The sequence below is a fragment of the Balaenoptera musculus genome, chromosome 15, assembly GCF_009873245.2.
Source record: "Balaenoptera musculus isolate JJ_BM4_2016_0621 chromosome 15, mBalMus1.pri.v3, whole genome shotgun sequence".
In the NCBI taxonomy this organism is placed as follows: domain Eukaryota; kingdom Metazoa; phylum Chordata; class Mammalia; order Artiodactyla; family Balaenopteridae; genus Balaenoptera; species Balaenoptera musculus.
The window spans coordinates 77,477,915-77,493,796 of NC_045799.1; the positions used below are offsets into that span (position 1 = coordinate 77,477,915).

Genomic DNA, 15,882 nt, shown 5'->3' on the forward strand with positions numbered 1-15,882 from the left:
ATGCTAATAACTTAACACACTGTCCTAAGATGTATAATGAAGGGCCTCAGAAACACAGATGAAAGAGGGGTTAAGAGCTTGGAGATGGCCCTCGACGGATGCAGAGGTGGGAAATGGTGGTAAGGCTCATGAGAAGCCCATGTACAGGGGCAGAAGCATCAGAATGAGTGGGGAGGGAGAGTGAGGGATCCATGTGGTTGAGGAGTGATGGCCTCCCCTCCCCTCACGCCTCATCCCACCACCATCTCCCTCTGACCCCAAGACCAGGGCATCTCTCTACCACGACCACCAAAAGCCAACCAATGGGCAGATATTCCCAGGGGTCTCTCCCAGCCCGGGAGATTATGCAGGACAGAGTGACAATGACGACACCATGTGGCCCTAAGAAGCAACAGCAGTCTCTGACATAACTGAATGTGGATGTGGGGTTAAACCAACTCCATTTTGGATCGTGATGCTCAAAAAAGTCAAGATTGGGACAAGCTTCAGAGAGAGATACTAACTTCCTGGAACTAAGGCATGTTGGCTCTTAAGCAATTGCATGGGAAAATAAGACCTAAGTCTTCACTTGCACTTGGAGTTTGGGAAACTATTCATGCTGGTTCATGAAGGGTAGGGGTGTGGAGCCTGGGCAAGTTGCAAAGGGCAGTGAACGTCACTATGGAAAGTTCACTGCTTAAATTTTAATTTATTTTTTAACTTTGAATTTTGAAATAAATTCAGACTTTTTTTAAAAAGCTTCAGCAACAGTACAAATAATCCCCATATACCTTCATCTGCCCTCCCCTAATATTAATACCTTATGCAACCACAGTACAATGATCTAAATCAGGGAATCCAAATTGACACATGCTATGAATTAATCTACAGACCTTATTCAAACTTCTCCAAGTGTTTTACTCATGTTCTTTTTCTGATCCAGGACCCTGTGCAGGATCCCACATTGTATTTAGTTGTTATGTCTCCTCCAGTTCCAGACTGTTCTCAGGCTTTGTCTTTTATGACCTTGATATTTTTGAAGAGTATTGGCTAGTTATTTTGTAGAATGTTCCCAAATTTGGATCTTTCTGAGGCCCCCTCGTGTCTAAATTCAGTATCTTTCAGCAAAAGGACCACAGACGTGAATGAGGATGCCCTGGTTGGTACATCGGATCAGAACACACCTGATGTCGTTATGTATCTCACCCCAGTAAGCTTAACTTTGGTCGCTTGATAAATTGGAACCTTGCTGGCTTCACTGTAAAGTTACTGCTCCTCCCTTTGTAATTACTAAGTATCTTGGAAGGAGATACATTGAGATTATGTGAATACCCTGTTTCTCATCATACATTTTGCCCGTTGATTTTACCATCCTTTGGTTATTTTTGCCTGAAGCAATTATTACTGTGGAGTGTGCCTGAGTTCCTTCCTTCTACCTTTGATAATTAGAATTCTACTGTAAGAATTCACTTTCCCTCCTCTTCAGTTTGTGTATTTAATGATCTACTAATGGATGCCAGTGTGGACTCCTGGATATTGGTGTTATTCCATGTATTATAATCCATTTCTATCACTTCTTTCATTGCTCAGCTTGTTTCAGATTTGGTCCCTGGGAGCTCCTTCAAGCTGGTTCCTGTGTCCTTTTGACATGACCCTGTTGTTTTATTTAAAGCAATTTCTTACTTGTTGGCACCAAGATATTCTGGGCTCATCTTGTGCTTTTCCTACCCCAGCCCTGAACCAGCCACTCGCTGATGCTTTTACATCCGATAACAAGTCATCACTAGTAGTGTGGAAGCACTCTGAAAACACACCCTGTGGTATATGTTATAATATCTCCCTCTGCACCAGCATAGAGCCCAGGCTTTGATCATTTATTTGCTCCATAAATTACTGGTTATTGAGTGAAATAGAATTTGTCGCACCTATTCGTTGGTCCCGCAAGAATGCACCAGCCCTTACCAGGCGCTAGGCCCTGTGATGGCTGTTAAGATAGAGGTTAACCAAGCCCAAATCCCCCTTCTAAGAGCTCAGAAGCAAGTGGGGAAACAGGAAGCCAGTATAGCCAGAGGACAGCGTGTGCTCAAACAAGGCAGCAAAGACCACAGATATCACGTCCCAAAGGAGATCCAAGGCACATGCAGAAGTTACCAAAGAGCGATCTAAATTTTAGGAGTTTAACAACTCCTAAACCTCTCACTCATAACAAGGGTTAAGAGTTGGAGATTAGGGAGGACTTCTGAAGACAGCTTCTTGGGAGAAAGGTATGCTAAGTCCCAACCCCAGCCCTACCTCCAAGGGGAAGGGACACTATCTCCTAACCCAAGCCTGATGTCAGAGACTTCAAGGAAAGGAGATTAAGAAAGGATTTTTAGAACCAGCTGCTCTGTTGTTAATCCCAGCCCCTACCAAGGGCGAGGGTTGGGGCAGGGGGGTGACTATACTTCACCTTGAGCTTCAAGAAGGGGGCTATGGGGTTTCAACAGAAGCCACCAAAGCACTTAATACATAGCCCCTAAATTGGAAGACATAAAGGGCTGGTGTCTGCTTCCTACCTGAGAAATACAAAGGGTGAGAGATGAGTGAGCCAGTCCCTGATAGACAAACCCTAGGAAACATGGTGACAGTCGGGTTCTTTCTCTGCCGAAAAAGCATACAGGACAAAACATACAGGCATCTCCCATGGACCAGGTAGGGTTTTAGATCCTATCCTACAGAGCCACTTAGAGATGCAATGGACCTCCACAGAAAGACCTAGAGGCACCCCTGGAAGTATAGAGGTCACATAAAGAGTAAGCAACAGGACCCAGGAAGATGCATCACTCACAACAAAGGAACTAGAGCTGAGAGGTCCTCAGAAATCAGATCAGGGTCTCTGAAGATGCAAAAACCCCACAAAAGTGCCCCCAAGAGAAAGACCCCCTTAAACCTCCTCAGGGACAGAAAATGTGACATCACAGCCCTCGAGTTCCAGGCACACAGGCTGTGCGGCTCCCCCCTTACCTCCTCTTCCTCCTCAGACGCCAACCATGCAGGGGTCAGGAGATGGTAGTAGAAAGGTCAGGAGGGCTAGGAGGAGAAGCAAGAAGAAGGGAAAGAGAGGAGATGACACCCACCCCATCCCCGAATGTCCTGTCTGCACCAGGCTCAACATAGAAGCGTGGGTTTGATCGACTTTAATTCAGGTTGTGACCTTTGATTACCCTGTGGGACTGGGATTCTGTCTTATAACTTAGAGTGACCATGAGAGTGTTTCTCCCCTACCTGGCCCAGAGGTCATCGACTGGCAGGGAAAGAGCTAGCCCCACAGAACAGGGAGGCAAACATAAAGTTGCGTTAGGATCACAGCCCACGATTTGTGTGATTTAAACAAATCCTTCAAAGGATGCAGGAACAAAGCGCTGTTAACAGCCCAAAAGGAGAACTTTAAAACAAACCATTAATTTCTGGGTGCCTCAGTGTCCTCGTCCAAAAGCAAAAAGAAAGGAAGAAATTAGGATCCCAAGAGCCTTAGGAAGATAACAAGGAAGAAGGGGTATCCAGGACTACCGTATCCATGCTCTGGGTGAGGCCTCTTACCTACATCACCTTATTTAATCTGTGCCTAAACACAGAGAAATGTGGTTGGATGCCAAATAAAGCCGGATAAAAGAAAACCATCTGACTCAGAGGATGCCTCCACACCAGAAATCTTCATATGTGGCTCGGCTGATGGAAAAAGAGAAACAGCTTTCCGACGGTGACGACCTCCCCACGAGAACATGCCTCTAGCAAAGGATCTCCTTCATCCCTCTCCAGAAGAGGAGAAGAGGAAACACAAGAAGAAGCGCCTGGTGCAGAGCCCCAATTCCTATTTCATGGATGTGAAATGCCCAGGATGCTATAAAATCACCACCGTCTTTAGCCATGCACAGACAGTAGTTTTGCGTGTTGGCTGCTCTACCGTCCTCTGCCAGCCCACAGGAGGCAAAGCAAGGCTTACAGAAGGCTGCTCCTTCAGACGGAAGCAGCACTAAAAGCCCCTGGAATCAAGATGAATGGGAAACCATCCCAATAAACACATTTTGGATAAAAAAGAAAAAGAGAAACAAAAACTCAAAACTCCTGTATTCAATCAGCTTTCTCTCTCTCTCTCTCTCTCTCCCCCTCTCCCTCCCCCTCTCCCTCCCCCTCCCCCTCCCTCTCCCTCTCTCCCTCTCTCTCTCTCTTCTTTCAGGAGCACTTTTCACCATCGGGCAATATTTCCCTTTTAAGTCCAGATACGTGCTTTTAAAGCTTTACAAAACGTGTGGCGGGAGCTTCCTTTTCCTGGCAGGTGGACTATTCCCAGGGCCCACAGTCCCCTGCAGCGAGCAGTTCCCTGTGGCCAGCGTCACCGGGGCGGGGAAACAGTGCTTTCGCCCACCCCCAGAACGCATTCCCTGCAAACCGAGCCAGCAAAAGGCTCCCCAGGAGCAGATGTTTCTGTTTAAGGCTGATAGGAACTGCAGGGACCATTTTTCTCCCCATCAGTTTTCAAGCGCAAGAGGCAGCTGTTTGCCAGGAACACAGACCTGGATTCTAATGAGGTTCGTGGCTGAGCCAGGCCTGCACGAGGTGGGCCTGACCGATACCAGAATGAGGTTATTAACGAACCCACAGAAAGCTGGCAAAGGGCCATTTCAAAACAGTCTGGAGGAGAAATGCCTTGTTTCCTAAAATGAAGTTTGATATTTTTGAAAGCATAATCAATGGGAATTGTCGATTTGGTCTAATTTCTGCCAGGGATTATCGCTCAATTTAAAAAAAGAGCTGTCGATTTTTCAGGGTATTGGTTTTCCCCCAAGGTGCATGACGCAACAGTCACACACTACATCCCCAGAAACCTAACCTACAGGCTCCTTGTGAAGTTGGGCGGGTGGATTAGTGTCAGTCCAGCTAATGACCACCCCTTGGGTGGGTACCTGCTCCATTCTCCTATAACTTTGGGGAAACCAGGAGCTTTCACATCTCCACCTAGGAGAGAACGCTCCTTCCGATGAAATGTTTCCCATACTGGTTTCATCCACAGAGTCAGCATCTGCTTTGCAGAGACCCTGCTCTGTTCAAATAACCAAATGTGACTTTGCTAATACAGATTCTCATTCATGGGAGTTTCTGCTATGATCATTTTGGGAGCAGGAGACAAATGTTTAAGGACAAGTTTCTGATGTGGTTTTGGAGTGGAAAAATGAAAATTGAAAAAATTCCTAGGCACTGACTTCAATTTTTCTGCAAATTGGAAAACGGCTGCAATTATTCTTTAAATAGAAAGTTATAGAAACAAACCTTTTCATTTTACAATGAAAACCCCACAGACTTAGAATAAAATCCATCTGGAGAAAAAAAGACATTAATTTAAAGTCACTGTAAAATAGAACAGCTTAATATTAGAACCTCTCCTGTGCACACGTTTAGATAAGGGAGAGAGAATATCCCTGAGAAAATCATGGGCGTCGCATTTATTGAGTGATTAATATGGATCAGGAGCTTTCATATATATTATCCCATTTTTTCTGCACCACAATTTTAAGAGATTGATACTATTATGCAAATTTTGCCGACTCGAAACTGAGGCTCAGAGAGGTTAAGTAATTTGCCTAAGATAGCACAGTTAATAAATAGTTAAGTTCAGGGGTTTTTTTAAATTAAATATTTGTTTCTAAATCTGCTTACATGAGTGAAAGCTGTATATGAAAAACACTGAAACTTACTGAGAAGTCACCCACAATACCCGAAGATAACTACCTTTCTTTCTACGTATACTTGTGTGCACACACACACACTCATATACACACTTAAATGGAATCATACACACTATTATACATCTGCTTTTTCACTTTCGAATGTGTTCTAATGTATTCTAATCATGATTCCCTGTGTTACACACTATTTTTCATTGTCCCATAATTCTCCATTGCATTGCTGTACCAAATTCTATTTAACCATTCCTCTATTGGGTAATTAGGTTGTTTCTAATTTCTTTCTATTATGAACAATGATGTAATGAATATCCTTGCAAATAAATCTTTGCCTGCATCCAGAATTGTTCTTTAGGGTAAATTCCTACAGATGGAATTTCTGACTCAAAAAATAAGAACATTTTCAGGCATATATATATACAAATATATACACACACACACATATATATATACACATATACACACACACACACACATATATACATATATATACACACACACGTATATATAGTAAAATATTGTAAAATCACACTCCAAAAAGGTTGTACTAGGTTAAATCGGTGTATGCAAATGCCCCTTTCCTCAAACTCTAACACTGGCATTGTCTTTTTCAAAAATGCCAATTTTTGAAAATTGTAAAAATGTAAAAAATGACCTCCTGTCTAAACTTTTATTTCCTTAATCAGTAGTGATAATGACCTGTTTTCCTGTTTCCCTACCATTTGCATTTCTTCTTTTGCAAATTGTTAAGTTTTTTTGCCCATTTTATAACCAGGGCAATCATTATTTTAGTGATTTGTTAACACTCAATATATTAAGTTGATCGCACCTTTTTCTGTAATATATGTTGCAAATAGACGCCTCAGCTCATATTAAGCTCTTTTTCTAGCTTATGGTGGTAATTTGCCAAACTAAAACTTTAAACTTTTAGGTTGTCAAATGCACCAATCAATCTTTAAAATTCCGCCTTTGACCGGAACTTAAAAATCAACATATATATTATTCTAACATTCTTATGAGTTTTTTAAATAACGCTTTTAATGCATCCTGAAGTCTAATTTCCAAACTGTTAATAATTCATTGATTAAAATCATTCCCTTCACTTTACGGTACACTCAATTGTTACATATATTGAGCCTATTGTGCACTTCATACTCTGTTCCTTTGATTGACTTGGCTTCGAGCCAGGGCCACCTGCTTGAATCATCATAGGTTTACAATGGGCTTTCAAATCCAGTCACTGGAAGCTACTGCTTTCTGACCACAGAGCCTGTGTTTTTCCACAGTAACCCATCTGGGGGCTCAAGGAGGGAATTGTCACCATGCTGAGGTTGGGAAGAAAAGCTCTTACAGAAACATAGCTCTGCTTTCCACTTGTCACCGAGCTGGTCTTGCCGAGGAAAGTGAAATGAACAGAAGACTGGACTGTGGATGCCGGGTTGAGGCTATGTTTATGGAGAGTCAAAAGATTCATCCCATCTTAAAAACATGAATGGATGTTAACGGAGGGCTACTATGTGCTGAGAGTCATGCTAGGCTCTGGGAAAATGGAGATGAATAAGATGCGATACTTGGCTTCAAGAAGGTCACAGAGTAGGTACGTACAGGAAATCAGACACACTGACCGCACCTCGTGGCTGAGTCTCCTCAGCATCTCTTCGCTGGGGCCACCAAGCCCCGAGCTCAGGATTCTTTCTGCCCTGGCTTCTGAGGAGGCAGGAATTACCCAAGCAGTCCATCTTCCCTTCTTCCAGTGAGTATGCTGCTAAATCAGTTCCCTACTTTCCACTAAGTGCTAAAGGATTTTAGTTTGTGTTCTAATTGTTAACACGGATCAAACACAACAATTAAAAACACAATTGCAAACCCAAATTTAACATTTTTTTTAAATCAATAAATCAAGTTCCCTCTGAGACTTCCCCAGGGAAAAACAGTGCCCCTTCCCTGAAGGCTGAAGCTCTGAATAATGCTGACCTTGCCTGAAGTCAAAGTTCACCACTGCCAACCCTGCCATGGCAAGATCCAGGCTCCTGCAGATGAGGACCTCCAGGTCACTCCCACTCCGTGTGGTTCAAGCTCTAGGTTTCTTCTTCCATCTTTGTATAGATGTCATTAGTTCACTGAACCAAGTCCCTATGCTTCTGGCTTTTTCCCAAGTCACCTTCTTTGATGGATCTATGGGCAACCACCTGACCCAATTCTGTTGTTGATGAAGAAGCCTCCAAGAAAGCTTATTTTAAAAGTCTGACTCTTTGACTCAGACTGGAATGCCCCTTTGACTCTTTGCAACTTCTTCTTCCTGCCCTTCCATGGATGTAATGGCTGGGATGGCAGCAGCCATTTTGTGATCATGAGGCAAAAAGCATGAATACAAAAAAAAAAAAAGAAAAAACAACCCTGCATATTAAGAATAGTGGAGCAGAAGAATGAGAGCTTGGGTTCACGATGTCACTGTTGAGCCACCATATCATTCCTGGGCCACCTACCCCAGACTTCTGAGTGAGAAATATAAACGCTCATTTATTTAAGCTATTGTTAATAAGATTTTTGTTATCTGCATAGCCAAACCCATTCCTAGTGTGATCCTCATTCTGGGTTCTCATTCCAGTAACATAACTAGTCTCTCAGTGCATCCTTTTTTTTTTTTTTTTTTGAGGTAAAATGACCATGGCATAAAATTAACCATTAACTATTTTAAATGGCATAATTCAGTGTTGTTTAGTACATTCACAACATTGTACTACCATCATTTCTATATAGTTCGAAGACAAAAAACAAACAAACAAACCAAACTCCATACCCATCAGCAGTCACTTCTTACTCCTCCCTCCCTCCAGCCCCTGGAAACCACTAATCTACTTTCTGTCTCAATAGATTTACCTCTTCTGGACATTTTATACAAATAGAATCATATAATATGTGTCCTTTTGCATCTGGCTTCTTTCACTAGCATAATGTTTTCAAGGTTCATCTGTGTTGTAGCATGTTTCAGGGCTTCATTTCTTTTCATGGCTAAATAATACTCCATTGCATGCATATACCACATTGCATTATCCATTCACCCATTGATAGACACTTGGGTTGTTTTCACCTTTTGGTTATTTGCTGCCATTCATGTACAAGTTTTTGTTTGAACATCTGTTTTCAGTTATTTTGAGTATTTACTAGGAGTAGAATTCCTGAGCCATGTGATCATTCCATGTCTAACCTTTTTTCTTTAATCTAAATTCTTTTATATATTTTATTGATGTGGACCATTTTTAGAGTCTTTATTGAATTTGTTAACAATATTGCTTCTGTTTTATGTTTTGGTTTTTTGGCCATGACGCACGTGGGATCTTAGCTCCACGACCAGGGATCGAACTCGCACCCCCTGCATTGGAAGGCAAAGTCTTAACCACTGGACCACCAGGGAAGTCCCACATGTCTAACTTTTTGAGGAGAGATAACCTAACACTTGGCAGCTCTTTTCCTTAGAATCCTGGAGGATGCCCTCTGAAGGTCAAACCAAGACCAGAGTGCTGCTCCCCAGGGGCCAGTCTGCCCGAGGCTATGCATGCTGTGCAATTGGAGATATTCCCCCATCACCATGTTTCCTCTACAAATGGTCCACCCAGTACTTCAGCTTCAGCCCTGGGCTAATCACAGGCCACTCTCTTGACCAGTGGCCCCTATTACTCTGGAACCCAGTGTCCTCTGGACTAGACTGCCTACCCAACCCCAGGTATTGGAAAAAGAGCACTTCAGGCATGAGAGAAAAATGAGTTGGATGAGTGCTCCCAGCTCTCCTGGGTAAGTGGACTCTGGTGGAAGTTTCAGAAGTTAGAGTGAGGGCTGGAGAGGGCAGGACTGGACAAAGGGGAGCCAAGGGAGGTGAAAGACCGGGTCCAGGGAAAAGCTGAGACACAGAGGAGAGAATTATGTGTCAGATACCGGACAGATTCCCCAAATGCTGAGATATCTTAGGGTGTCTGAGGGTCCCAGAGTGGGGTCTATAGCACTCAAACAGCAAGCCTTTGTCATGCCCCAAAATGTAAGTCTGGACCTGAGACAATTCTGCAGTCCTCCACTGGCACCCACTCCTTACTAAATCGTGTTATAGTCTCTAAAAGAGTCCAAATCCTACTCAATCTTTTCAATGAAAGGTCCACATAAAAGCGGTGATATGTTTCTGCTGTGAGTGGATATACCCCTGCATTTTTCATATTACAGAGACAAGAGTTTCGGGCCTAGATCTTTGCTTTATGTAATCCGTAAGTGCTAGGAAAGAGTGTCAAATTTTAGAAAAGGTTACACACATTTGTGTATTAACTCAAAATGGTGAAAAATGAAGAACTCAAAATTTCATCTTCTCTGTTTCCAAGGATACTAGCAGTTTCGTATCACCGTATTCTACTACTCTTTAAGTAAGAGAAATACACACACTTTCCCCTCCCCCATAAAGAAATAAAGCTCATCACTCATAGGGAACGGGGTTTGGAGCCGTGTTCTCTATTTCACGGAGTAACAGAATCACAGACAAGAAGGGTCCTGGGAGGCCACCTGGTCCTATCAACCTATTTTGCAAATGGGGAAGCTGGCCCCTGTAAGGTTAGGTAACATCAAGGGCATACGTAGGTTGGCAGCTGAGCAAGGGCAACACAACAGCTTGGGTCTTTCCCATCATACTGCCTCCCTTCTTGCAGTTCAAGACGAGATTCCAAACAAAGCTAGGAATTCATCATTGCACGGCAGCAAACCAGCGGCCCCTGCTTTTGCCGTTGTTCACGGTACAACTGCCAAAACAGTTTGACAGCTCCAGACACAGAGTTCGTGTTCCAAATCATGTCTTCCCATTAGAGCTCTGATTTTCTTCCTCCTGGTGTAATTACCCATCTTATTCAGAGATGTCAAACCGTGGGTGCTTGTGAGGGTAAAAGACAGGCCACTCCCAGGAGTCTGAAGCTCTAGGTTGATGGGTTGAGACTGTCATAATGTACAAATGAGAGCTACTATTTTGAGAGCACTGACCTCGTATCTGGCACAGACACAAACTGACTCCTGTAAATCACTGCAAAACACTAGAAGTGGCTGTGATCATTATCCGCACTCTTCATCTGACAAAACGAGGCACAGAGGCAAACGCTTGTCGGAGGCTATATAATTAATAAGCAAAGAGCTGGGATCCCTATGCAGGGCCCCTGACCTCAGGCATTTGCCCCCTGGCTGAAACACAAGGGAGTGGGGTGGGGCCACTTGCTGATTTGTCCACTTCCCGCTGCATAGTTTCCATGACAACAGAGCTGTTTCACCAAGGTCAGACACACACTTCACAACCCTGAGGGGTCCCTTGACTTAGGACTTTTTAAAGAAGAAAGAAAGTTTGGCTGAGAAGGGTTGAACCCATGTGTGGAATGGAAACTACATTTAATGCTAAGTTAAAGGCAGAATCACACTGAAACCAAGCTAAAGATGTGAGCACAAGTCTCCAGATTAATCTTCCCCTCCCTCCTCTCCCCTTTCCAGTTCTCAGGTGCCTGGCTTAGTGGAAGGAGGAGTCAGAAAAACCTAGACTTAAATCCAGCCCCAGCTACAAAGATATGGAGCATGGTAGGCTGACAATCATTTCCAATCCATCTCTCCAGTGAGAAGACATGGCGACCCCCAGCTAATTGGGGATGAGAGCGTCACCTTTTTACTCCCTTGCCTCTTTCATTGTGTCGTCCGCATCCGTGGCTCCTTTATAAGATGTCCCATGCTTTCCTTGTTCCTACCCAGTGCAGGCTATGAGCCCCTCTCTTCGTCTAGGGGTTTGCGACGCTTTGCAGAATCACCTTACCTCTATGCTTATTTGCAGGCTCAAAATGCACCTTGAGTACTGACTCTTTACCCAAAGCGTAGCTAAGGAAACTGCTTCTGCCCAAGGCAGCCTGTGACATGGCCTCCACTGATGGCTGTTTCTACAAGAGTGGCTTTGCTCTGGGTGTGAAGCACTGCATTGCTGCCTTCCTTCTGCAGCTCCGTGCTCTGTCCCTGCGTGCCGGAGGGTGTTTCCACTGGATATCCCGACATGGTCATGTTTAACGTCTCTACCACCACTCACTCCTCATCCTATGAGCCCTGGAGGTGTGAATATTGAATGACTTCGTGCCCCTACTCTGGCTGTTGTGTAGCATGGGCATACACACTTGCATGCATGTACGGAAAGACTCTCTTAGCTTCTGTGGTTGACAACTCATGGGAGCCTACACAGCCTTTCTCTGGATGTGTCTGCAGAGACAAATACAGTTTTCACATGCCATACACGTGTTACAGTGAAGAAACGGTGACTGGGCAGAGGAACTCAAATGAATGGTTTGGGACGTGGTCCCTCTGTGTGCTGACAATAATGGGTCAGATATCCTGCCTGAGGCTCTGTAAGTACAGTGGAAGTATTGTAAGTGCGATTCCTGGTTATTATTGTCTCCATTTACAGAACATTTAAGTATTAAGGAAATGCACACCTGCAATTCCATTTCCCCCTGGAAGGACAGATGGTCACCATCCTTGCCCTTTGTATCACCCCTCCCTCCCCCACGTCACCACTCTCTCCCTCTCTGCAATATCTTTCTCTTTCAGAATACTAACATGCTCCTATCTCTCTGTTTCTTAAAAAATAAATAATCCCTCCCTAATCTTCAGTAACTGTTAACTTTAACTAACATGGAACCATCCAGACTCAGTAAAATGGGGGCAGAAACCAGCTTCATACATTCTCCCATGGTTGGGCTCCTCAAGCCCACTCCCTAGAGTAGCATTTTCTAATAAGATTTTCTGTGGTGGTGGAAATGTTCTATGTCTACACTGTTCACTAGTGTAGACACCAGCCACGGGTGGCCATTGAGCACTTGAAATGTGGCTAATGTGACCAAGGAACTGAGTTTTTTCTTTTATTTAATTTTCACTAATTTAAATGGAAATAGCCCCACGTGGCTGGTGGCTCCCGTGTTGGTTGGTCCCTGCCACCCCTGGATCTCACTGCAGTACTCTGCCATCGCCTTCCAAGTCACTTGCAGTGAGAGGAAGTCTCATCTCAGTATTGACACCGTCTTGCCTGGTGTAATAATCACATTATTACAGTCAAGTCTAGGCTAATAACAATACTCCATACTCCATGCTTTGATCCACTTAGAACCCCTCCTCTCTGCCCAGCTTTCTGGAGTGTATGTTGTGTGTTTGGCGCGGTGGGGAGGAGCAGTCTCTTACTTCTTCATTCCACCCCCTCCTCTACTCCCCAGCTTCACTTCCCTCCAGGGTCAGAGCAGGGGATAGAGGAGAGGGGACATGTAGACAGGATCCCATGGGTCCCTGCAGAGGTGGTCCAGTCCCAGGGGCCTCTGGATGGGGGGACCCACAGTTGTGACCCTCCCTCTTCTAGGACATATTTGTGGAAGTTTTGCACATCCCCAGTGGGGTTCTCTTACTGTAGTTTCTTGACCTGGGCAATGCCTCACCTCCTCGGTGGGCCACTTAGTTCAGTGCCCACCCCTCATGCAGGCCTCTTAAGACCCCTTTTTAGACCACCCCAGGTGGGATGCATTACTCTGAGTCTATAGCTGAACCCCAGAAGCACAGCCCTCAGTGGAGAAGCAGCTTACTTTCAAGGTCTCCCAGCTTCTACCCTTGTCCCTGGCAATCTATTTGCAACTCAGCAAACCTAAGGATCCCATTAAATGTAAGTCACCTAAGGCCACCCCTCTGCTCCATACTCCCTGCTGGTTGAAAGCAGAACCCTCATAGCGGCCCAAATTCTGGTTCTCAGTCTTGGCTGCACAGAACTGGGATCTCCTGGGAGACCTTTAAAATACGGATTCCTGGATCCCACCCCCAGGGATTCAGATTTAATGGGATTCTGGTATGAGGTGGGGCCTCGGCATCAGGATTTTTAAAGCTCCCCAGGTGGTTTTAATGCACATCCAAGGTTAAGAACCACTGGTCTGCCTACACAACCTGGACCCTGTCTCCTCTCTGTCCTCATCCCCCACTGCTCTTCCCTGCATCCTCTCTGCTCCATCCACAAGGGCCTCCTTGCTGTTCTCAATCACCCTGGGCTTGCTGCGGCCCCAGGGCCTTTGCACCTGCTATCCACTCTGCCTGGAATGCTCCTCCCTTACCTCCTTCAGGTCCTTGCTGAAATGTCCCCTTTTCAGTGACATGTTATTAAAAAATGGAGCCCCCCCCATGCATCTACTAACACCTGCCTCTTCTCTGCTTTCTTTTCTCCATCGTAACTAACACAATTTAGTATACAATATATTTTGCTTGTTTATTATTGCCCTCCATTAGAGCTCAAGCTCTGCCAGGTGAAGGATTTTTGTCTATTTTGCTCACAGCTGTAGTCCCTGGACCTAGAACAGTGATGACACATGATAGGTGCTGCATAAAGTTTTCTCAGATGAATGACAGAGACTCTGTCATATTCATGATGGAATCGTCGAAGTGAATGAATGAATGAATGAATACAGACTGGGCCTGGCCTGAGCTTGGCAGAGACTGTCTGGGACATGAGGAGATGCTAGAGGGAAAGAGCAGCCCCACTGTGAGTCTCTGGAGAGTCCAGGTGAGTTCTGTCCCCAGTCCGTCTTCCATCCCAACAGACGAGTACTTCAGGCAACATCCCAGGCAGCGGCTGGTCCGCCTTCAGCCAATGAGTCTTGTTAGGTCCTGGCTGTGGTCCACACCACGTGTCCTCTCACGTCCCTGAGAGACATCCTTCAACTGGCCCAAGACCATGGGAAGGAAGTAGGAGAATCCGGATTTGAAGCGGGCTCCTGCCTCCGTCATTTCCAAACACTGTGCCATTTCCTTGTGCTCTGGCAGCTCAAGGACCTGCCTTATTATGACTGTCACATGTGCCGCTCCTGGTTTATTTCACGTCTCCCACCACAAGAAAATGAGAGCAGCCTTAGTCCTCACAATGGCTATGACTCTTGGGAACCTGTTTGTACTGAAACAGTATAGATCCTCTTGCAACACTGGGATTTAGTGCCGGTCACAGCATCACTCACGACACTGCATCCGTCCTCCACGGTGCTGCCCATGAACACTGCTTCCCATGACTCTTTCAAATGTTGTTCTGTACTTTGCTGAAGGATCACAAATATGAGTCTTGCCCAGAGGATGCAGGGAGATGTGAACAATGATTCTTTTCTGGTCCTGTTAAGTGCACTGTTCCGAATTTTTTTTCAGCTTTTTTGAGGTAGAATTGACAATAGGGATCATATATGTTTAAGGTGTACATCACGATATTTTGTATACATCATGAAAGGGTCACACAATCAAGCTCATTAACATGTCTGTCACCTCACATAGTTACCATTTTCTTTTTTTGTTCTTTTTTTTATGATGAGAACACTTAGAATCTACCATCTTAGCAAATTTCAAATACATAATATAGTGTCGTTAACTATAGTCCCCATACTGTACGTTAGATTTCCAAAGTTTCTTTATCTTCCGTAACTAAACTTTGTACCCTTTGACCAACATCTTCCCATTTCCCCCTCCCCACCCTAGCAACCACCATTCTACTCTCTGCTTCTATGAGTTTGACTATTTTTAATTTCACACATTAGTGAGGTCATGCAATATTTATCTCTCTGGCTTATTTCACTTAGCACATGTCCTCCAGGTTCATCCATATTGTCACAAATGGCAAGATTTCCTTCATTTTTAAGGCTGAATAATATTCTATCATTTCATTATGTAATATTCATATATATGTGTGTGTGTAGTATATATATGTGTGTGTGTGTGTATATATATATATATATATATATATATATACACACACACATTTGACCCTTGAACAACACAGGTTTGAAACGTGCAGGTCCACTTATACACAGACTTTTTTCCAATAGTAAATACTATAGTGCTACATGATCCACAGTTGGTTGAATCCACAGATATGGAACCACAGATACAGAGGACCAACTATGAATTATACGTGAATTTCCAACTACATGGAGGGTCAGCGCCCCTAACTCCCAAGCTGTTCAAGGGTCAACTGTGTGTGTGTGTGTGTGTGTGTGTGTGTGTATGTCACATTTTCTTTATCCATTTATCAGAAATTTAAGTTGTTTCCATATCTTGGCTGTTGTGAATAATGCTGCAATGAACATGGGTGTGCATGTATCTCTTCAAGATCTAGATTTCATTTCCTTTG

General features: G+C 44.2%; 1 protein-coding gene across 1 annotated transcript; it reads left to right on the top strand.

Annotated features, from left to right (window-relative positions):
* The first annotated feature begins 3,713 nt into the window (after positions 1 to 3,713).
* Positions 3,714 to 4,055, top strand: LOC118881406 (40S ribosomal protein S27-like). Its single transcript, XM_036826309.1, has one exon. It carries the CDS (start codon positions 3,741 to 3,743, stop codon positions 3,993 to 3,995), a length of 255 nt encoding a protein of 84 aa, XP_036682204.1. The 5' UTR covers positions 3,714 to 3,740; the 3' UTR covers positions 3,996 to 4,055.
* Positions 4,056 to 15,882: the final 11,827 nt, after the last annotated feature.